This window comes from Eptatretus burgeri, chromosome 1, assembly GCF_056783735.1.
Source record: "Eptatretus burgeri isolate ZD-2024b chromosome 1, Ebu_testis_v1, whole genome shotgun sequence".
Classification (NCBI taxonomy): domain Eukaryota; kingdom Metazoa; phylum Chordata; class Myxini; order Myxiniformes; family Myxinidae; genus Eptatretus; species Eptatretus burgeri.
In genome coordinates, this window is record NC_140961.1 from 21,572,959 (window position 1) to 21,595,458 (window position 22,500).

General features: G+C 44.3%; 2 protein-coding genes across 6 annotated transcripts in view; one reads left to right on the forward strand and one right to left on the reverse strand.

Annotated features, from left to right (window-relative positions):
* LOC147033990 (equilibrative nucleobase transporter 1-like) overlaps positions 1 to 22,500 on the reverse strand; it is a 230,534-nt gene that overhangs the window by 92,941 nt on the left and 115,093 nt on the right. For all 5 annotated transcript variants that reach the window (XM_085874544.1, XM_085874563.1, XM_085874554.1 and 2 more), the window contains one exon: positions 3,578 to 3,681. In XM_085874544.1, the coding sequence (XP_085730670.1) occupies positions 3,578 to 3,681 (104 nt within the window). The remainder of the gene's footprint in view (positions 1 to 3,577; positions 3,682 to 22,500) is intronic.
* On the forward strand, positions 18,383 to 19,747 carry LOC147033991 (endogenous retrovirus group PABLB member 1 Env polyprotein-like). The gene has a single exon (XM_085885398.1). It carries the CDS (start codon positions 18,913 to 18,915, stop codon positions 19,585 to 19,587), a length of 675 nt encoding a protein of 224 aa, XP_085741524.1. The 5' UTR covers positions 18,383 to 18,912; the 3' UTR covers positions 19,588 to 19,747.

Sequence of the window (22,500 nt, forward strand, 5' to 3'; positions counted from 1 at the left end):
ACGCAGATGAGAGTTTCAGCAGGGACTGCTTGTTGCCTATGTTTATCTCTGCAAAGCGTTACATTCAGTGAATCGGGATGCCCTCTGGAGGATTTTTAGTTTTCATGGGGTGCCAGCAGAACTGATCAACCTGATGTCTGAACTATACTCTGGTATTGAGTGTGCTGTGAGATGTGGTGATACCATCTCCGACTTATTTCCAATTGTTCCTGGAGTTCGTCAGGGGTGTGGACTGTCTACCACAACTATAAGCACTTGTTTGGACTGGATACTGGGGAGGATGTTGAAGAGGTCAAGTTGTGGTGCGTCGTTTGGGAATGTCAAGATCTCTGACATTGATTTCACCAATGATGCAGTCATCTTTACAGAGACTCTGGAGTTCCTTTTCGGGGCACTCGATATGCTGAATGAGGAGTTGGAGCCGCTGGGATTATGGTTTTCCTCTGTCAAAACCAAGATCTAGGCTTTCATTCACATCTTGGATGCTGCTATTTTGTCTGTACCTATTTCTGGTGAGGATGTTGATGTCACAGAGAGATTCGCTTACCTTGGCTGTGATATTCACGTCTCTGCTGGCTATGAGACAGAGGTCATCAGACGTCTAGGTGTGGCCTGTGGAGTCATGTATTCACTGGATCATGGAGTGTGGCGCCGTCAGTACCTGTGCAGGACGACAAAAGTCCGAGTCTTCAGGTTATTGGTGCTTCCAACTTTGCTCTACGGATTTAACACTTGGACTCTGATCAGAAATCTGAGATGGATACTTAATTCCTTTGGTACCAGATCTCTTTGGAGAATCCTTGGCTATCGCTAGTCACACTGTGTCCAATGAGCGGTTCCTGAGGGAGACTCAAATGAGATTTGTTACCTGCATAGTCCGTGAGCGTCAGCTGCGGCTACATGGACATGTGGCTTGTTTTCTTAACGTTGATACTGCTCAAGAGATTCTCTCAGCAAGGGAGCCTTGTGAGTGGAGGGGGCCATTGGGCTAACCAAGTGCCTTGTGGTTGGCAGCAGGTTTATCAGCATCTCAAGGAAATGAGGATGGGCCAGGCATCTGCTTGGGAGATGGCCAGACGGAGGGCACTGGATTATTGGCGGAAAGTGGGCACAGCGACGCACTGCTCCAGCACATGCTCTCATACCTGACCTGACAGTGATGACCGGGAACCTCGATGTCTTGCTTTGCTGCAACACTGCTTTGACAGGACACCTGACCCTGACCCATGGCATTAAAAAAAAACATTATTATTCAATTGAATTCAGAATGTGATAAAAATAAAACCAATTCAAATGAAATGGAAGACCAAATAGGTACATTACTCGATTGGAGTTATCAGAACGAACCCAAACAAGCAAAAAGCAAAGATGGAGTCATCACAAGGAAACTGGAGAGGATTCAGCTGCTACTTCTCTCCCCTCAAACCCGTCCAGGCACAGCCAAGTGATCCTCATTCAAAAGAAAAAAATCAATCAAAATGAAACCAGATTCAAATAATTAAAAAAATTATTGTGGGGGGGGGGGCACAGTTTCCCTTGGGTTCAAATCACACTTCCGACACCAGTTTTATGATTGCACGGTCTTCGACGTTCGTCATGCTGCCCGGAGGGTATGAGAAAAACCTCTACACATTCGCCGAGATAATGTAGCACAAATCGACGCCTCAAAGCACAACCACAGCCAATCTTCTGACAGGGAGAGCTGAGCGGAGCTTTGTCAGTGATCCGCATTCAAAGCACTTCTGCACGAACCCAATCCACAAATTAGAACTTAATCCCAGAAAATTAGATCATCTTTGGAAGGTCTTGGAAAAAGCGTGGAACACCATTCCACAAGAGTTCACAATAAAATTATTTTAAAGTGTCCCTAGAAGTATTTCAATGTTTTTTTAAGGAAAAGGGTGGACATATTTTGAATTCGTTTAGCTCAAGGTATATTGTTTATAAATTACTTTGCTTGAAAAAGATTTTATTGACCAGACCGGGTGGTGTAATGGTTAAAGCATCCGCTCCAATCATCTGGGAGGTTGGTGGTTCAAACCCCTGCCGAGTCATACCAAAGACTTCAAAAATGGGACATGCTGCTTCCTTGCTTGATGCTCAGCATTTAATAGGATAGAGCATAGATAATCCCCATTGGTTGGCATCCATGGAGAGGAGTAAATTCCTCCTGTCCTGAGAAAATGCGCTGCTGGGTATGATGAGAAAAGTGGTGCCATTGTTGTGATGTTGCTGGTACTCAGAGTATCCCAGGAAGAGACGGCACTTCCCCCAAGCTCGGTGGCTGTGTTAAGTGTTCGTCTCGTCTGTATGTCCTTGTGTGTGAGCACCAGCTCAATTATGAGCCTTAGACCTTGTATTAAAAACAAAAAAGGTGTATTTGCATTGAACACAAATTTTTAGTTTCCTTACACATCAGAGTAGAAACTGCAAAATGTCAGACTTTTGGACAGCAGTTAACGTGTGCATGTAGTAGTTCACAGCAGTGTACTACATACATGCATACTTAAATATTTTTGACACTCAATCAATGCGGTTGAGGTTTTCCATTTCAGTAGAAAAACAAAGGCACATCAAACCAACAATTAGTGTGAAATTCCATTGCACCAACTTGCAACTAAAAGAAGACTGTCTCAGGAGATTTCAATCATGGTCCACAAACTTCCTCAAGCCCAATACTCGAGATCCAAGCTGCAACCACTTTTAGATCCAATTCACAATTCATTTCCAGCCAAATGCCAAAGTATGGAGTTTTTTCGGGTTGTCAGGATAAAGCCACTCCATCATCATGGTGGTTTTGCACCTTCTTACATCACAACTGGCCTGTTCTAGTATTATATGGATGCACGTGAGCGATTATGTGAACATTTCCCAGTTCACAGACTTCCAGTTTTCTTCTTTCCAGGTTCTCAGGGTGGTGTTTCGGCATAATGTGCTGGATATCTGGTAGTGTGCTTTGTAAGCGAGCCAGTGGGGGCTGTGAGTAAGTGTACATGGCATTCCTCCTCAAACACCAATACACCACTTCTCGTGAGATCTTATCAAAGACCTTCTCCCGATCTATGAATGTGTAGAACAGCTTCTTATTTCCTTCAAGCATATTTTCCTGGATCTGTCTCACAATGAAAATTGCATCCACTGTTCCCCTTCCTGGCATGAATCTGGACTACACCTCATATATTTTTACAATCTCCCTGAACCGTTGATCTACAATCCTCTCCAGTACCTTCATTGCATGTTCCCCCAATCAATTTGATTCCTATATCGTTTCCACAGTCCATGATATCCCCTTTGTGTTTCAAAATTGAAATTATGCTCATCTTCCAATCATCCGGTAACTTCTGTCTATTCCACAACTTCCAAATCAACTCGACCATCGACTCCACTCCCCAACGCCCTGAAGCCTTCTCCAATTCGACAATCTCACTCATTCAGATATATTTTACGATACAATTTTAACGGGAAGAATTCTGCAAATGATTATTGTAATTATTGAAACAGAGGGCTTTACAGAGTTTTCCCAACTCGATCATCAGTGAAATGATAACAAATCACAAGAGCATTGTTATAGACAAACCAGAACCAGGAGGTGATGGGACTTGTTGGGTTTCAAATTCTGCTTGTTCTTTCCCTTCGGGCTCTCCAGGTGACTCATGTCGTTTGAAGAACGAGAGGGATAAACTGAGACGAAAACACAGCCATTGTTTATGAACTTGTTAATGAACGTGCATTTGTCACAATTAAAGTTCATGTCTGTTCATTCACATCCACGACCTCAAAAGTTTACTTATCATTGCCTGATATAAAATGGAACCAACATCATACAACTCCGATTAACATTCACAATCCATTCTAAGACTAAACAAAAACTAAAACCAACCTCATTGTTGATCAAAGATTGAAATAAAATAAGAAAACGATCACACACTAAACCAGCTCAAAGGTCAGAAATGTGATCCTCCTGGGTCCTATCCTATACTGAGCCCAGCCCTAAAACTAAAATGTTCGACCATCATCCCACACCAACTCTTACAGGTCCAAAACGTTGAAAACGGTCTCACAATAACTTGCATCGACTAACTCAGGTCTTCGACCTCAACCATAATCCTGAGCTAACCTTGGTTTTAAAGCTCACATATTGGTTTCCACACAAAAGCTGGTCCTAAACTCTGATCTATCACCAGAGGCAGAATGCAAAGTCGAAGCATGTTGACTCAAATCTGCATTCAAACATCGGGGCAATATACCTGAGCGCTCACCTGGAAGCAGCTGAATAAGATAACCAGGGACCAACTGGTAGGCATGGATGACCCTCAAAATATGTAATGAAGAACAAAATAAATACCGATGGATTTATTTTTGAATGCTGTGAACAAACTTTGGCACATCACAATGATGAAGGTGGTGGTCAAATTTCATTAGAATTGTGTGTGCAGTTTCTCAGAAGAAAGCAACTACATATTTTGTGGGGCAACCCCATGCACAACACCTTGGACCCCAATTTTTTTTCATGTCGTGAACAAACTTTGGTACGTGACAGATGATGAAGGTGGTGGCCAAGTTTCATTGGAATTGTGTTGATAGTTTCTGAGAAGAAAGCAAATGCATGTTTGGGGGGAAACACCCTGGTAAGACCCCTTTATGGCACGATTTTTTTTTTAATGCCATGAACAAACTTTGGTACATGCGCGGTGCTGAACATTGCGGTAAAGTTTCATCGAAATCGTAATTGTAGTTTCAGAGAAGGATTTGCAAATATCTGTGGATGGACAGATGGACGACGCATCATCCGTCGTCCCATAAGCTCCCTGGAATTACGTTCCAAGTGAGCTAAAAATAAATCTCGGAACACTTTCCACGTTTTCACTTTGCAATAAATAATATATTTGACTCCCTTCTCATGTTCTTAATGGGGTTCTGGGAAATATTTAAAAACTGGACTTTATATTATAGGTGACAAGGGCCACAATCTATTTCAAACATTAGGACTCCAAAGGGGGGCTTGATCACTCAAAGTTGATCACTTCTGGTTCAATGATTTTTGCACATGTTGTTCGAATCTGCAGCTGCCCTATCTACCTCATTAAAGCTGTTTTCTGAACCGGATTATTGTGTTTTTAGCTCACCTGGAACGTAGTTCCAGGGAGCTTATGCGATGGCACGTTGTCCGTCCGTCCGTCCATCCATCCGTCCGTCCGTCCATACATACTTGCAACTTCTTCTCTGAAACTACACATATGATTTTGGTGAAACTTTACCACAACATCCATCACCGTGTATGTACCAGTTTGTTCATGGCATTTAGAAAAAAAGAAAATCTGGCCCTACAGGGGTCGACAGGGGTTTTTATTTTTTGTTTGTTTATTTGTATACAATGTCGAAGTTCGTATAAGAGCTAACACACAGAACAAACAACAAGTGGAACAGGAGACAAGATGGGCGGGAGAGGGAAGTACAAAACAGTGGGGAACAGAGACAGTCGATCTGTGGAAGGGAGAGGGAAGGGGTGGAGTACACAGGGTAAACAAGATGGACATTACAGGTACTTTCAGGTAGGACGCAGGGAATTTGAAGGAGGTGGGTTTGGGGTGGATTAACGGGGTTAGAAAAGATCATGGTTTTGGATGGAGGAAGACAAGAGATGGTGGTGAACAGCTGTTCTGACGACCTAGAGGGAAGAATGGGGTTGAAAAGAGTGAGGGAGTTTGTTCCAATGGCAGGAAAATAGGGGAATTAAAGAGAGAAGGTGAGCAGCGATTCTTGATGAGCCCTGCAGAAACATGGAGGGGGGAGGGGTGGCCATATCACAGACAGGAGGGGGTGAGGCCGGAAAGGAGACGGTATTAGACAAAAAGGCCACTGACCTGCCTGCAGTGAGAGAATGGGAGTGAGAGACCCAAAGATTCAGCCTCATCACGGGAGATACCAATGATCCTAAATGGCTTGGTTGCCACAGCGTGAAGCCGAGAAAGGTAAGAGATGGGAGCACCAGCCCAGAAGGAAGAGTAGAACTCCATCATGCTGTGGATGAGAGCTTTGTATGTGGTCAGGAGCTCACGAATGCCAAGGAAGGACTTTGCACAATGGAGGATGCCCAGTCGGTGACAAGCTTTGGAGGCCAGTTTGGAAATGTGGATTTCACAGGAAATATCATGGCAGATAGTGAGACCCAGAAGCTTGAATGAAACGCCTTCTTCAAGAGGATTGTTGAGAAAGTAGATGGTGGGGGTTCCAAACGGTCCTTTCAGAGAGACATAGTGAGAGTGTGAGATATGTCAGGCTTGAAAGACCTGTTTCAAGTGTTGGACCAACTTGTGATTTTATACAGATCTGCAGAGAGTGAAGGGGCTGCTGCTTGCTGATCTGAAGGTTGACAGATGGTACAGCAGAGGGTGGGGTCATCAGTAAAGAGGTAAAGAGGATTTTCCAGAGTCATAGAGATCATTGATGAAAACCATAAAAAGCACAGGGCTCAGAACACTGCCTTGAGGAACTCCAGCCTGGACAAGAAGAGGGGATGAGAGAACTCCATGAAGGGCCACACGTTGGTTGCGACAGGAGAGGAAGTCTGCAAGCCATGCGTGGAGATATCCTTGGACACCAAAGAAAGAGAGTTTGGTGAGTAGGATGATGCCAGACCATATCGAAAGCAAGCAATATGTCTCGGAAGATGGGGGGTTGCCCCCCAAAATAGGTGTTTGCTTTCTTCTCAGAAACTACACATGCAATTCCGATGAAACTTGACCACATTTATCACCTGTGATGCACCAAAGTTTGTTCAAGGCATTCAAAAAAAAATCAATAGGGATTTACTTTCTTCTCCGTTACATATTTAGTGGGTCATCCATGCCTACCAGTGGTTCCTATTTATCTTTTCCAGCCCGGACCAAGTGAGTGCCCAGAGGAATTGCCCCTATGTTTTTATTCTGTTACATCTTCGTCCATGTGTATATGTTAAATCTTGTCCAATATTCCTTGTTAAATCCTACCTTATTACCTTAACCAAAAGAGAGGGAATTGTATTTGGGTCCGTTTGTTTATTTGTGTTTGTCTGCACAGAACCTTCGTGTTTTTCTCCACAACCGCTTGTCAGATTGAGACGAAATTTTCACCATTGGTGAGACTACTCATGTAGAATGTTGTAATTATAATTATGATGTCATAGGTCACGTGGTGCGGCAGCCATATTTGAAAACGGGAAAAATTTGCACCTCTATCTCTCAAACCGCACCAAAGAAAAAATTGACACTTGGCACATGAGTCATTCCATCTGAAATCACCAAATTTAAGAAAATGTTCCCAGTTGACCCCCTCAGATTTACTTTAAACTTTCATAAAATAGTTCCCAGGTATCAAAATGAATCTGCGTAAAATTTTAGGTCCATACATGTGGTCAACTCCGAGATATTGAGGGTTGAAAATGTGGTTGTGGCCCTATATTTATGGTCATTGCGAGCATCACAAAATGAACGGCTGCTTTTAAACTCCCACAACTTTTTAAATATTAATGCTAGAGCCTTGAAATTTTCAGAGATTATTCTTCGATAACTGCTCTGTAAGAAACAAGCATAAAACTGAGTATACCTCGATTAAATTTTATGACCTGATCAGTTGAAATCCAGAAAAAAAAAATGTTGGTTTTGTATGAAGACCCAACTTTGAGACCCCATATATTTTTATTGACCAATCCCAGAAGCTTGAAATTTTTTCATGTAATAACTGTATGGTAGTAGTTTTCAAATACATGTTTACTTTTCTTAATCAGTCATATATAATACAGTCATGATCCATCAAAAATTGAAAATTTTCATTTTCCCCGAAATTCAGGTGAGGATTGCAAATATATGACAAGGTATACCACTTCAAATTGTTCACCATTGGAAAGTGCATATTCAAGTTTACAAAAGTGTCAAATATCAAAGTGGTATATTTAAAATATATATATTTTCAATTTTTTAAAAAAACTGTTGTTAACACAGTCGTGAATACATGAAGTGTGTGCATGGTGTGCATGGGCACCATGGTAATCATGAATGATGAGTTCTATGATTCAAATCAATAATACAAAAATATATCACATACTGCAATTACAATGTAATAAAACATTTCACGTAAATGATTTGAATAGGTCCTTGATCTGCTTTTCCAAGTAAGGTGCGAGCTTATACTGCCTCCCAGTTGACGTTAGGGGAGCATCAATAACTTTCATCACATGGACCAAAGGAACCCAACAAATGTCCTCCCTTGAATGTAACTATTGTTACGGCTGTGGAAATTCGCATTACACCATAAAGGACCCTCAGGTGAGATATCTTCATAGGTACATGTGTAGTTAGCCCAAACCCGTTGTATAGAGGGAATTTATGTGATTCATCCGGGCTGCGACGCTTTGAGTTAGCCATTTTTTCTGTTCTATCTTTATTTTGAACCAACCCTATCCCTATCCCAACCCTAGCGAGCGACCCTATCCTGCGCGGGTGGGCATTTGGCACGATCGTGGTGAGGTTAAACCCCCACCCGTGACTCGCTCCCGGCGTTGTTCCGAGAGGGTCACGACTGAATTGTCCGTCCGGTGGGCGACGTGCCGCGATTCGAGTTGCGTGGCCGTTCACACGCCGGCGGGTGCGAATTCGCAACACTATATACACTGCTGACATCAGCAGATCAGCCACTATTCCTGAGTTCTATTTTTAGCCCCAGCCAGATGAGTTAAGCTCTTGCTATTCACAAATGAGAAACAAAGAATTACAAATTCAAATTTCAAAGTATTGTGTTCATGGTATCCTAATAGCAGATAATATGTATGTACATTGTATATACATGTACTACACATATGTACTACATGTAAAAGGACTGTTCATTAAATAGCACACACAACGTGCACAACACTGGCAGAACATCATTTATTCAAATATTTATTAAAATATTCATAGAAACATTATACCACATGGAAATGTTAGGCTTAAGTTAACTTGAATATGCTCTTTCCAATGGTGAACAATTTGAAGTGGTATACCTTGTCATATATTTGCAATCCTCACCTGAATTTCAGGGAAAAATGAAAATTTTCAATTTTTGAGGGATCATGACTGTATTATATATGACTGATTAAGAAAAGTAAACATGTATTTGAATACTACTACCATACAGTTATTACCTGAAAAATTTTCAAGCTTCTGGGATGGGTCAATAAAAATATATGGGGTCTCAAAGTTGGGTCTTCATACAAAACCAACATTTTTTTTTCTGGATTTCAACTGATCAGGTCATAAAAATTAATAGAGCTATATTCCGTTTTATGTTTGTTTCTTACAGACTAGTTATAGAAGAATAATCTCTGAAAATTTCAAGGCTCTAGCATTAATATTTAAAAAGTTGTGGGAGTTTAAAAGTACCCGTTCATTTTGTGATGCTCGCAACGACCATAAAAATAGGGTCACAACCACATTTTCAACCCTCAATATCTCAGAGTTGACTGCATCTATGGTCCTAAATTTTTACGCAGCTTCATTTTGATACCAGGGAACTATTTTATGAAAGTTTAAAGTAAATCTGAGGGGGTCAACTGGGAGGCCTCCGGTGATATGAGGTGGAATGACTCACATGTGATTGTGGAATGTAATTTTTTTATGATGTCATAGGTGCCCTCATTTTGATGTCATAATTGCATATTAAAATGCCACATCCAATCAGTATGAAAATTTTGAGTCGTCTGGGGATAAAATGGTCCACAGAAAAAAAAAAAAAAAGATGACGTCATCGGTCACGTGATTCGGCAGCCATATTGTTAAAAAATATATAAAAAACCTTCAAAAATCCTCTTCTCTGAAGTGGCTGAACAAATTGAGGTGAAACTTTACACGTATGACCGCCTGTCCATAAGGAAGAAAAACGTATTACTTATGATGTCATTGGTCACATGGTTTGGCAGCCATTTTCGATTTACCCTCAAACCATTAAAAAAAATCTTCTTCTGCAGAATGGCTGGACAAATCGAAGAGAAACTTCACACAATTGTTCCCCAAGCCATGTTTGTACAAGTGTGTTAAGAAATAATTAATAGGTAACATGGTTTGGCAGCCATATTGGATTGAAGAAAATATTAAATAATGTTTTCTCTGGAACGGCTTAATCAATCGATGTAAAACTTCATTATTGTGATCTAGTCATGATGGGGAATACAGGTTTTGAACTTCAAATTGGTTGGACATATAGTCTGGCAGCCAGAATTATTTAATTTTTTGATCTGTGATTTTTTGGGGGGGGTTTTTCTGAATAAGGCTCACTTGGCTGTTACCTGGATGGGTTTCAGGGTGGAGTCATAGCAGCTGAAATGCGAATCCTATCCAGGTTCCTCCTGATGACTTCATCTTTTCATTTTGCTTGATCGGGTTCCTTCTGATTACTCCAATGCAGGACTGTTCCTATTTGCTCTTCCATTTGATTTGAATTGAATTTATTTTAATCCCATTCTGAATTCAATTGAATAATAATAAAAGACATCATGGGTCAGGGTGAGGTGTCCGAACAAAGCGGTGTTGCATAAAAGCGGTACGTCTTGGTACCCGGTCATCACTACCAGCAGTTATAAAGTAGCAGTTCTAGTTCTGTCTCTTATTAATTACATAACACACCAGTATACAAATACCACAAAAAATACACTACACAAAACTACATGAACGCCACACAAAATACACTACTCAAAACAACTCCTGGCGAGGGTCTACAATCTCGGATTTCTCTTTTTCTTGTTTATGCTGTCTTTGTTGAATTTGTCTTCCTGTTGTTCAAGGCCAACTCTTGCCGCTCCTCTGGTCGCAACTTTGAAAATTATGTGTCCTTTTTGTCTCCATGACTCGTTTTATTTGCCTGGTGTTGTCTTAATCGTTAGGGTGGTGGGCTTGGGATCCTAGAGTCCTGAGTTCAAATCCTGCCTGCTGTTGAATTCATACCAGGTGGGATTGACTCAGCCTGCCATCCTTCCAAGGTTGGCAAAATGAGTACCAGCTTGCTGGTATCCTGCGTCGGAGTGACCACAGATCCAGGATTGTGCCCAATAGCCAAGGAGACTGCAAGGCAGCACCAAGGCTCTGCAAAGAGCATGGTCCCAATGGAATTACTCGTTTAGCTGTTTTCTTCCAGGCCCAGTCCTATTTCTGATCTTCATCAATGATCTCTCTGACTCTGGAAAATCCTCCTTCTCTATTTGCTGATGACTCCACCCTCTGCTGTGGCACCTCTCATCCTTCAGACAGACAGGCTGCAGTATTTTCCATCTCTTCAAACCTTGAAACAAAATCATAAGCTGGTCAAACATTTGGAATATGTCTTTCAATTCTGATAAATATCTCTCTCACTTTCTCTCTCTCTGAAATGACCGTCTCATCCTATCTACTTTCTTTACAATCATCTTGAGGAAGTTCAGTTAATCAAACTCCTAGGTCTCATTATCAGCCATGATATTTCTTGGGCAAACCACATTTCTTCGTTGGCCTCCAAAGCCAGGTGCTGATTGGGCATCCTCCGTCATATAAAGTCCTTCCTTGGCACACCTGAACTCCGATCCACCAGCAAGGCCTTCATCCGCAGCTTGATGGAGTCCTAATCTCCCCTCTGGACTGGCTCCCCTGCCTCACATCTTGCTTTGCTTGACATCATGGAAAACAAGGCCTTCAAGATTATTGGAATCTCCTGCAATGAAGCTGAGTTTATGGCTTATCACTTCGCCATCACAGACAGGTTGGTAGTGTCTGTCTTCCACCACCTACTTTCTGATCTTACACCCTCTGCTCTTTCTGTGCTTTGTCCCTCCCAGGTTTCTACAGGGCTCACACAGTCCACCATCAACCACTTTCTAGTGAAACTACCGTGGTGATGGTGGACAAGGCTGAGTTAACAAGTGCTGACGGCTGGCTAATGTTCTTGCAACAGCTGCGGCCTTGGTGCGAGTGATCAGGACTTCGCAGCTTGGTTTCGGGGAAATGGCTCAGCAATGCTTGCGTAAATCAAATCTTTGTATACATGTCACTTCCGTTTCTGCGAAAACCCAAAGCACCTCCTCCCACCCCTTTTATGATAATCTCCCCTGCGCTGTTAGCGTGGGCTGTACCCCACTATGTATATAACCAGAGAGCAAGCCACGCTTAGACAGATGGAGATCACATGAATTTGGGTGATTCTCTTGTCCACATGTGTGTATCCAAAGGGGGGTGGTATTCTGAGTGGTCTCCAAGTCCTACCTTGGGAGAGGAGTGACCAAGTTCACAATTGGCGCAGCGATCAGGGGCTCATCAATGATTGGTGGAGGACTGGTGAACCTCGAGCAGGGACAGCAACCGCCTAAGGCGCCTACAACCACCCTGGATAGGGACACAGCTGAGAGACCTTCTTCTCTCGTAGGGCCGTTTTACTGTCGCTGTTGGAGGTGAGCAGGATCCCCTTCCTCAATCGTTTGCATGAGCCTGAACCAAAAATAGTCATGATGAATAAATAATAAAACTGTTTCTTCAGACCAGTCAAATTTTTGGATTAAGTGTATGGGTGTTAAGTAGAGCGGTATCTGTCGAGCCAGGCGCCGGCAGCATGAAATAAGGAATATGGGAAACAGGAATGGATCATCGGCTAACCCCGAATTCCCCCAGAGGGGTCTCCAGCCGCCTTCATGTAAAAAAGGAGGGGATCAGAGCGAAAGAACATTGTGCTAAGTGGGCAGAATTGACGAAGGGACACCGCACGGCTTTCCCGTTAGAGGGAACATGGCAAAGGAGTAGGTTGGAAAACCTTAAGTGTTAATTGATGCTTAAGGATAAAAATAGAACAGGGCCCAGTTGGAAGGCCCTGGGATTGTGGCTCGAGGAATGTTCTCAGCGAGAAGCTGAATCTAAACATGCTAGCCTCAAAGATGGGTTGGAAAAGGCTCAGAGTAAAATATCTGGGGTATTAGCTCAGCAGCAGATGCAAGTGAAGTAGGTTAAGTCTTTAACTCCTACCCCTCTCCCATCACCCCCACCTGGCTATTATGAACTGTTATCGGCCCAATTAAAGGGAATGAATCCAAGCGGGCAAGCAGAGACCCCCAAAATTGTTATGGCCAGTGTGACCACTCCTCATTTTCATAAATGCCAAGGTGAGCCAATGAAAAAAGCCAAGAATTCACAAGGTTTCGGAAAAGCGATGATAATAGAAAACCTATTCGCCAAGAAAACCTATAGAAAACCAAGACGCCAAGGTGAACAATGAATAGCCAAGATCTTGTGAAAAAAGCCAAGGAGTGGTCACACTGGTTATGGCACCTGTGATTATGCATACACTGGAGGGGCTAGGTTCCCCCGCCACCTACATGTACCGAGCATGGAATGAAACTGATTTGAGTAACTTGGCCACTGAAATACAAAAGTATATGGATAACCCAACTGAAGTAGTTCGACGAGTGACAAATTTTTGTATGACTCATCAACCCACCCATCGAGATGTAGGATTAATGATGGATAGAATATTTTCACAAAAAAATTGGCGAAAGACGAAGCTTGCCACAGGGTGGCCTGATGAACCACCGAGAACACTTTGGATGCTTTTGATCAATACCTGGGAGCCATACTCCAGGTTCTAATGACCCAAATAGCTCGGACCGGTCAGGACTGGCCGGACATTTTAAGGGCGACCCAGAAAAAGGGTGAGGACCCGGAAGACTTCCTCGAGCGCATAAACATATTGATAGCAACTGTGGGGGGGGTGGGGTGGGGGGGGTTGGAGCAGTGTGAAATATCCCGGAAGCTCTGTCAGTTAGTTGATTTGTGGAAGGTCTGTAGCCAGATATCCGCATGCGGCTAAAGGTAGCACGGCTGGGATGAGAAACTGAGACTATAGATGCCAATATGAACAGCGCTGTGCAGTGCTGAAGATCCCAGTTTGAAAACACCTAACGAGAAGGTTGGGTGAAACAGAAGGCTTTTGAAATGGTAGCAAATAATGCCCAGCCTCATCCAAAGGCTGAGGCTCCCCCCCCCATACCCCTTCACTCCCCAAGCCGCTTCTTTCTTACCCCCACCATTTTGGCCAAACACCTCTGGGGAAAGAGTCCCGGCCGACCGCTCTAGAGGTGGGTGGGAAGCGGCGACAAATCAAGGAAAGCAGCAGGCATGCATAACATCAGAACAGGTTTGTTTCAATTGCGGCGAGCCAGGCCATTGGCGCCGAGAATGTCCCTACGAGTAGATGGATCGCTGCCAAGAGAGGCAACAACGGCGATGAAGGGGATTACGAGGGAACCCACGCCGCCCAGACAACACCGAGAAGGTGGGGAAAATCCACGACCGTATTGACAGGATGCGACCGAGCCGCTTCGGATTCTTCCATTGTTGACCAAAGACCCCCTGAGACGAACTGATGATTCAAATGCGTGATAATGGACAACGTTTTAAATTATTGGTCGACACCGGGGCCACTCAGTCAACTTAAAAAACTGTGAACGAACATAACTTCCCCCCTTCAGAGGGTAGAATTAAGATAGTGGGTGTGTCTGGGGAAGTGGAGAACATGCCAGTGAGCCAAAAATTAACAGTCCAATGTGGCCCCCTGGAGGCCATGCTTTCCTTCCTATTAACTGAGCGATCGCCCTGCAACCTTTTAGGTAGGGTTTTTATGTGTCAATTGGGATATCCAGTGCAGTGATCGCGGAGGGTGTTTTTGTTGACATACACGAGGATAATCGTGAACTGTTCCTCCCCATGTTCGATGTATCATTACCAATCATCTATTGGGGGAGGTTCATTATGCACAAACCCTGGAGGACATGGTGTTTTCCCACGGATTTGTGGACAGCCCTACCCTGTTTTCTCAAGCACTTCTCAAAGATCTCGCGGACGTAAAGTTCAAGAACAGCTCCGTAATGGTGCAGTATGTGGATGATCTCCTCGTACGCTCCCCAACTATCTCTGCATGCAGGGAAGATTCTATCACCTTGCTGACAGCACTGGCAGAGAACGGCCATAAAGTAAATCAGGAAAAGTTGCAGTTCTGCCAACTTGAAGTGACCTACCTGGGACACACCTTGAAGAAGGGGGAACAGGTGCTGATGGACAAAAGGGTCCAGACCATCTGTGAAATTCCTTGGCCCACATCGAAGCGAGCCCTACGCCGGTTCTTGGGAATCATGGGATATTGTCAGACTTGGATGCCCGACGATGCCATACTGGCATGACCCCATAGGAGGCCTTGAAGGACAGCGCCCCATCCCTCATCGAGTGCATTGCCGAATTAACTGAAGTTTTCAGAAAATTGAATGTGGTGCTGATCCAAGTCCCCGCTCTTTGCCTCAGAGACTATTCAAAGACTTTCACACTATTTGTTCACGAAAGGGATGGATTTGCACAAGCCATCCTAACCCAGAAACATGGAGGCAAAAGCATGCCCTCGAGCTTACTGCAGCAACAAGTTGGATGCAGTGGCCCAGGGGGCCCCCTCAAAGGCCCTCATGCATCAGAGGAGTCACAGCAGCTGTCTACGCAGTGAAAAAAAATCGGCTAACCTGGTAATGGGCTCCAACTTAGTTGTTCAGGCACCTCACCACATCAGCACCCTGATCCTGCAATCCAAAACCCAGGACATTTCCGTGGACCGAGGAGTCATGCGCGAGTTGACATTGCCAACAACGGTAAACATCACTATCAAGAGATGCAATTCCCTCAACCTGGCCTCACTACTTCCCATTCGTGTTGATGGAGAACCACACGACTGCCGAGCCACCATGGAGGTGGCCACCACCTCTCGCACTTATCTAAAGGACACACCCCTACAAAACGGTGACTTGGTTTACAACGTTGACGGGTCCTCCAGCCGCTGAAGTGACCACTTACACCGATCCAGTTGTGCTATCTGCGACGATTGGGGAACCGTAGAAGCAAGCAGCCTACCAGGACTCTCGTCCCAACAAGCAGAATTAACAGCACTCATTCGATTTAGTGCAGGCTCGAACCCTAACGGTGCATCCAGATTTGGCCTACGCTTAGGGGGGGTTGCACATGTTTCGGGCAAAATCTGGCAGAAGAGAGGTTTCCTCACATCCGCAGGTATCCCTATTAAAAACAGACCTCTGGTGGCACACCTGCTCACTGCCATTCAAAAACCAGCAGCCCTGGCTATCATAAAGTGCAAGGGACAAAAGCACCACCAGGACCCGATGGTGGCAGCAGGGAATGCGCGAGCCAATCAAGCAGCAAAGGAATTGGCTTCCAGGCCACCAGAAGGCATATTCCTTCTCCAGATGCATAACCAGAGTAAGCCACCAGATTTGGAAGAAAATACAACAGGTGGCTATTGACGAAGAAAAAGAAGCATGGAAGCACCAGAGACATGAAGAAAAGGAACAACTTTGGGGAAGCAGAGAAGGGAAAGTGGTTACCCCCAAAGCTATTCTGCCATGGCTCATGAGAATCTCCCACAACTGAGGGCATTACGCAAAGGTAAAGGTTGCAAAATAAATCCTCCAATCTTGGCCAATAAGCGGAGTGGGGTTAGTAGCCGACAACTTCTGCAAACGATGCACGACATGCATGAAACACAATGTACGACCGTCAACCAAACAACAGGCGAAGGCGGGTCACCCGCTGCCGTGGGGTCCATTCGTTCACTTACAGATTTATTTCATTCATACGATTCTGTGTAACCAATTCAAATATGTGCTGGTAGTGGTGGACATGTTTTCAAAATTGGTCGAGGCGTACCCATGCTGCCGATTTGACACGACTTCGCTGGTGAAACACCTTGTGACGGATTTTGTGTGCAGATTCGGCATTCCTTGCAGAATATCCAGTGAACAGGGAACGCATTTTATGGCAGAACTCACAAAGGAGACATGTAAGGCACTTCAAATAAAGCAAACCTTTCATTGTGCATACCACCCCCAGTCAGCAGGGGTGGTGGAGAGAGAAAACGGCACTCTTAAAAACCGCCGACAGAAATCTGCAATGACACGGGTTGAAATTGGCTGACACACTGCTGCTGGCACTAATGGCCATGAGATCCGTCGTAAGCAAAAAAGTGGTCTCTCTCCGCATGAGATCATCATGGGTAAGCCAATGAGAGTTCAAGTAACTGCTCCGGAAAGGGGACAGTTCCTTAACAGACATGCCATGGATGATGGTGTACTCAACTTTTGCATGCAATGAATGAGAATTGTTAAAGAATTTCATTCACAGGAGAAGGAAGCCCTCCCGGAACCAGTGGCAAACCAGCGACAACCGTTTGAGCCAGGAGACGACTACGTGTACGTCAAGAACTTCCAGAGGAAGAACTTCCGACAGCCCCAGTGGACCGGTCCACACCAGGTACTGTTGACTACCCACACTGCTGTCAAGTGCGAAGGAAAGACAGTGTGGGTGCATGCCAGCCACTGCAAAAAGGGTGAGTACCCGACACCCCTCCCTGAGACTGATGGAGACCCCGAGACACAGAACGAAACTGTGGCCATTACTGGCAGGGATGATACTCATGATTGTTAAGGAGGGAAGATCAAAACCCTGGGGAAACGCATTTCCCATTGAAGGGGGAGAGATGTGTGCCGTAATTACTAATACAGATAGACTAAGATAGGCAAGGCAACGGTATTGGGACGGGGCTTTTGAAGCATTGCGAAAACAAATGATTAGGGATTGGGAGGAACCTGGGGTACATATGTACTGAAAAGGAACCATTATATTTCCTACCAGGTAGAAGACCCAATAGGCCGCTATCTGCCAGTCGGGAAAACAGGTTTTTGTGTCTTACAAATAGGGGCCCATCAGGTCCTCAGTTATGGAGTTCCGTTTGTAAATACTCATAAATGTTTCTCCGACCCCCCTGATGGCAAACATTCGTGCGGAAATCCGGTGGGGCCCACGGGTCACTCATCTTGTCACTCATGGGAAATTGACTTCACAGCTTTTTCAATGGTTGCACCTCAGATGGCACCTCGAGGGATGTATTAGATATGCGGAAGCAGGGCATACCCTGCACTTCCTGGTACTTGGTATGGCACCTGCTATCTTGGGAGAATAGGTAAAGCACGAACGCCTCGTGATCGGTGGAGCCCGAGAGAGACTCGGTGCCTGAAGAGAGCACTATTCGAGTGGAAGAGATATCAGAAGGGTGTTGACGTGGAAAATTGGAAGCCTGTGAACAAAGCTTCTTTATTACGTCTTATTCCCAGCGAAATTACGGCGAATAATGGGCAATTGGTGGAGATCCCGTGTTTTAGCACAAAGAGGGTCTCTGGAAAGTGGGGTCCAAACTATTTTCAGTGGGGGGGGGGGAAGTTCGATGGGATCAATGGAGTTCAGGCGCCTGGAAACTGTGTTGCACCTAATAAAGACAAATCAATGGAGTGAGAGAAATAACCAAGCGACAGGGTACGTGTGAGTCACTAAAGATAAGGGCTTGATGACCAGAATATATGATCAGAGGTTGGCATCTCAGAGATTAAGGTATGAGGTGAGACACAACAGCTGTGGCCCAAAACACTGCATAGGCCAGACGTATAACCTGGTGGTCCACATAAAAGGATACAGGCCGCTAAAACCCGAGGACCATGCAGAAATACGTAAATCGAATAATTCAAATACTACCAATTGAGGGGTGGCCCGCGAGGTGGCCCTGCTACAGAACCGATCCAATTGCTGGTCCTGCATCCGGATGCTGAAGGTACTACCTTGGGAATAAGGATGGGTGCTCTACCCCTTGCGTGGAACGATTTATGCTCAAACCCCCTTCGGCAACGCATACATCACGACAAGAATAGAAAGGGTGGGAGTAAATAAGGATAGTGTGTACAATCAGGAATTTGCATATACCCCAGCCATAGAGAATCCAACTTGAGTGAAACCAGTATGGGTGAATCCCCGGAAGGGAATTTTCTGCCTGGATGGCATAGGGAAAGTGATGATGGGAAAATCAAAATGCAAGTTTGTCATGCCGGGAAGGAAGGCAGGAAACTTCATGGCCCCAACCATTGTAAGAATAAGAATATCCAGTAACGATATGGGAATAACTGCAATAACCTCCTCTTCAAAAGGGGGAAAAGATGATTTGTTATGCTTGCAGCAGTCATTGATACCCCCACATGGGACCATGTTCATCTGTGGGGATAAAGCCTATCCATATTTACCTCCAGATTGGGGGGTGGGGGAGACCTTCTATTTGGCCTCAATCATACCAGAGGTAACGTTGCATGAAAAATGGGGAGGTGGATGTAGAAAGAAAAGGGCACTGTGGGATGAAGATGGACAGACCACTCTGTACGGCAATGGGTGGGAAAAGGCAATGGGGTTGTTCTTCCCTGCAGTGTGGATAGTGATTAATGGCTATCGGATTGAAAAGGTAGTGCAGGCCCTTGAAAATGTGGCAAATGATACCGCAGCGGCAGACCAAGAGTTTAGAAACACTGTGGTGGAACTGCGAACGATGGTAATGCAACACCGGGTGATGGACATGGTGCTGGCCGAAAAGGGAGGGGTTTGTGGGGTGATAGAAGACAAATGTTGTACATGGATACCAGACCCAAAGGAAGGGGCCAGTCCTCAATCGACAGGTGAAGAGCGACTAGCGATAAATTAAGGAGGGATTGAGAAAGTCGGGAAAATTTTAGAATAACTAGTTGGTTGAGCTCGTGGGGATCCTCCATAGGGAAATGGATCCTGGTTGGATTAGGTGTCTTCATAGTCTTAATTATATGCGTGGCTGTCATGAAAGCATTGCTAACCAAATTGCTGCGGAAGTGTTTCTCCCCAGTCCCGAGTCCGCAGATGGAACGACGCAAACTTGAAGGGAGAGACGCAATGGAGGATGAAGACGAGCAAGACCCGCAACAAGACCCCCGTCCCAATAACAAATTTGATGTTATTGACCCTGCATGTGGAAAATTGCATGCACCTGACCCGGTCCCTCACGCTCCGCATCAAAAGTGCGAGATAACTTACAAAGTATCATGAACGAGTTCAAGTTGCTCCTGGAGAATGAAGAGGAGTCTGAAATTCAGCAGCTAATGATGATAGAATCCTGAATTCTGACCCCCTCTTCTTCATTCATCCCGACACCATAGCCAATGAGGGAGACCGGCCGGGGGAGGAGGTGATGGGCCCTCACTCCATCTAGAACTCATTGGGTTATGAGGCCAAGGGAGAAGGAAGAAGAACGGGTGATAATTGAGTGAAATAATTTTTTGTTTGTCTTGATGTGTTTGAGTTTATTGATGCATCCAAGGTTGTTCTTTTGTTAAAGCTATTTCATTTCAGTTTATTTCATTTCTAGCTTTCTCTGAACAAGAGAAGGGATTGTGGTGATGGTAGACAACGCTGAGTTAAGTGCTAACGGCTGGCTAATGGTCTTGCAACAGCTGTGGCCTTGGTATGATTGATCAGGGCTCAGCAGCTTGGTTTCAGGAAAATGGCTCAGCAAGGCTTGCGTAAATCAAATTTTTCCATACATGTCACTTCTCTTTCTGCGAACACCCAATCCACCGCCTCCCATCCCTTTGATGATAATCTCGCATGCGCTGTTAGCACGGGCTGACCCCACTATGTATATAACCAGAGCAAGCCACGCTTAGACAGAAGGGAACAACATGAATTTGGGTTATTCTCTTGTCCACATGTGTGTATCCTGATTAAACAGTTGCATTCTGAGCGGTCTTCTCGTCCGACCTGGGGAAAGGAGCATCTGAGTTCACACGAACTAAATCCAGGATGACTGCTCACCTCCACTCATTTGTTCTTTTTTCCTGCCTTTGGAATCAACTTCCACATCCTCTTCCATCTCATCCATCTCATCCATCCTCTGTTTCCATCTTGTCCATCCCATGCATCCATGTTTTCCATCCTGGTTTTGTCCGTTACATCCTGGTCCTTTCAATGTACTCGCTCTTTCACGAGGCTCGACTATGTATCCAAAAAAAAAGTTTTAAAGCCCCTGTTTGACCCTTTCAATCCCTTACACCCTTTTAGCCACTTAGACCCCTTGACCCTGAAACCTTTTTGATCTTTAGACACTTTAGACTCCTTCAATCCTATGGACCCCTTTGGCCTATAACTACTGTTGGAACATACCCTTTGGACCCGAAGACCCCTATACCCTTTAGACCCTATTTCGGCACTTTAGACCCCTTAAAATTACTTTGACCTGAACTACGATTAGAAAATACCCTTTAGATCTTTGGACCCCTTAAGATCCGTCAAGATCACTATCGACCCCCAATGGACCCTTTGAACCACTTAGACCCTTTCAACATTACACCCTTAAGACAACTTAGACCCTTTTACATGCAAGTCGTAGATATATGGGGTTTCTAAGGCAACCATGCAAATGAATGGGGTGAAGGGGAAAAACTCTTTGAATTGATCCCCGAAAACCCCTAAACAGGAGTCTAATTCCTCCACCCCCCCTCTCTGACTCGAGACCCATCAGGACAAAAAGAGAATGATTTTCTGCCATACAATCTCATGTTAAATTGAGACTGTCTCAGGGCACAAAAAAACCTCATACAAATTAATAGGGGAAGCTTTGTTGCTCAAGGCCCATCAAGTCAAAAGAGGAGAATGATTTTCTCTCCCCCCTCTGACTCTCGGCCCATGGGGTCAAAAGAAGAGATCGATCTCTCCCCCATTACTTACTCCATTTAAAGAGTGAGCCAATGAATATTTGATCATGTTCTACTTCAGGTAATAAATGAATTTTCCGATTACATTCATCACCATCGAGTATATTCACAAATATTATTTTAGAACTTAGTTCTTGGTCTAAATATCTTTGTTGAGCAGAAATAAAATGATAAACTTCTCTCAATGCTCTTGTTTGACCACCTCCTGAGTTGCAGATTATTTTTGGCATAAGCCACGCCCACTTTTTCCTAAGCTCCGCCCACTTTAAGCCACGCCCACTGTTCATGTTCCACTTACCTTAAGCTCCGCTCAGTTTTACTAAGCCCCGCCCACTTTTCTACGCCCCGCCCTCTTTTGTGAGGACCACATACTCTTGCATCATTTCCTGTTCATCGATTTTCAAAATAATTCACCAGAAAATTCTAGAATGTTATGTTTTAGAAATTTCAACAGCAGAGAATTCTCCATTTTGAAAAAGGAAACCACACCCACCAGTCTTTCTCTATAAAAACTTCAAACCCAGACTCCATTTTAAACATATTTTTACTTTTACTGAGAATGGACTGCTGTGCTGAGCTTGAGTGGGATGACTGGTGTTCCTTGGAGTTCTACTACTTCTATGGAACTAAACCTTCAAGTTGATGAACTGGATTCAAACCTCTTATCTATTGAGGTAAGATTTTATTTTCCTATTTACAAAGTTTGATTTAAGCAGAAAATCATTTAATAATTAAATCACTTAATTAATACATGATTATTTTCTCTCACAGGAAATTGTATATGAAATACGAAATGAAAACACTGCTTTTGCCACAACTTGGGGCGAAATTGTTGGTTTGGTTGAAGACCTTGTGAGCGACCAAGACCCACAGAA

Bases quoted from the DNA above. Each gene is read 5' to 3' on its own strand.
- LOC147033991 (XM_085885398.1), top strand. From the start codon at position 18,913: ATGATGGGAAAATCAAAATGCAAGTTTGTCATGCCGGGAAGGAAGGCA.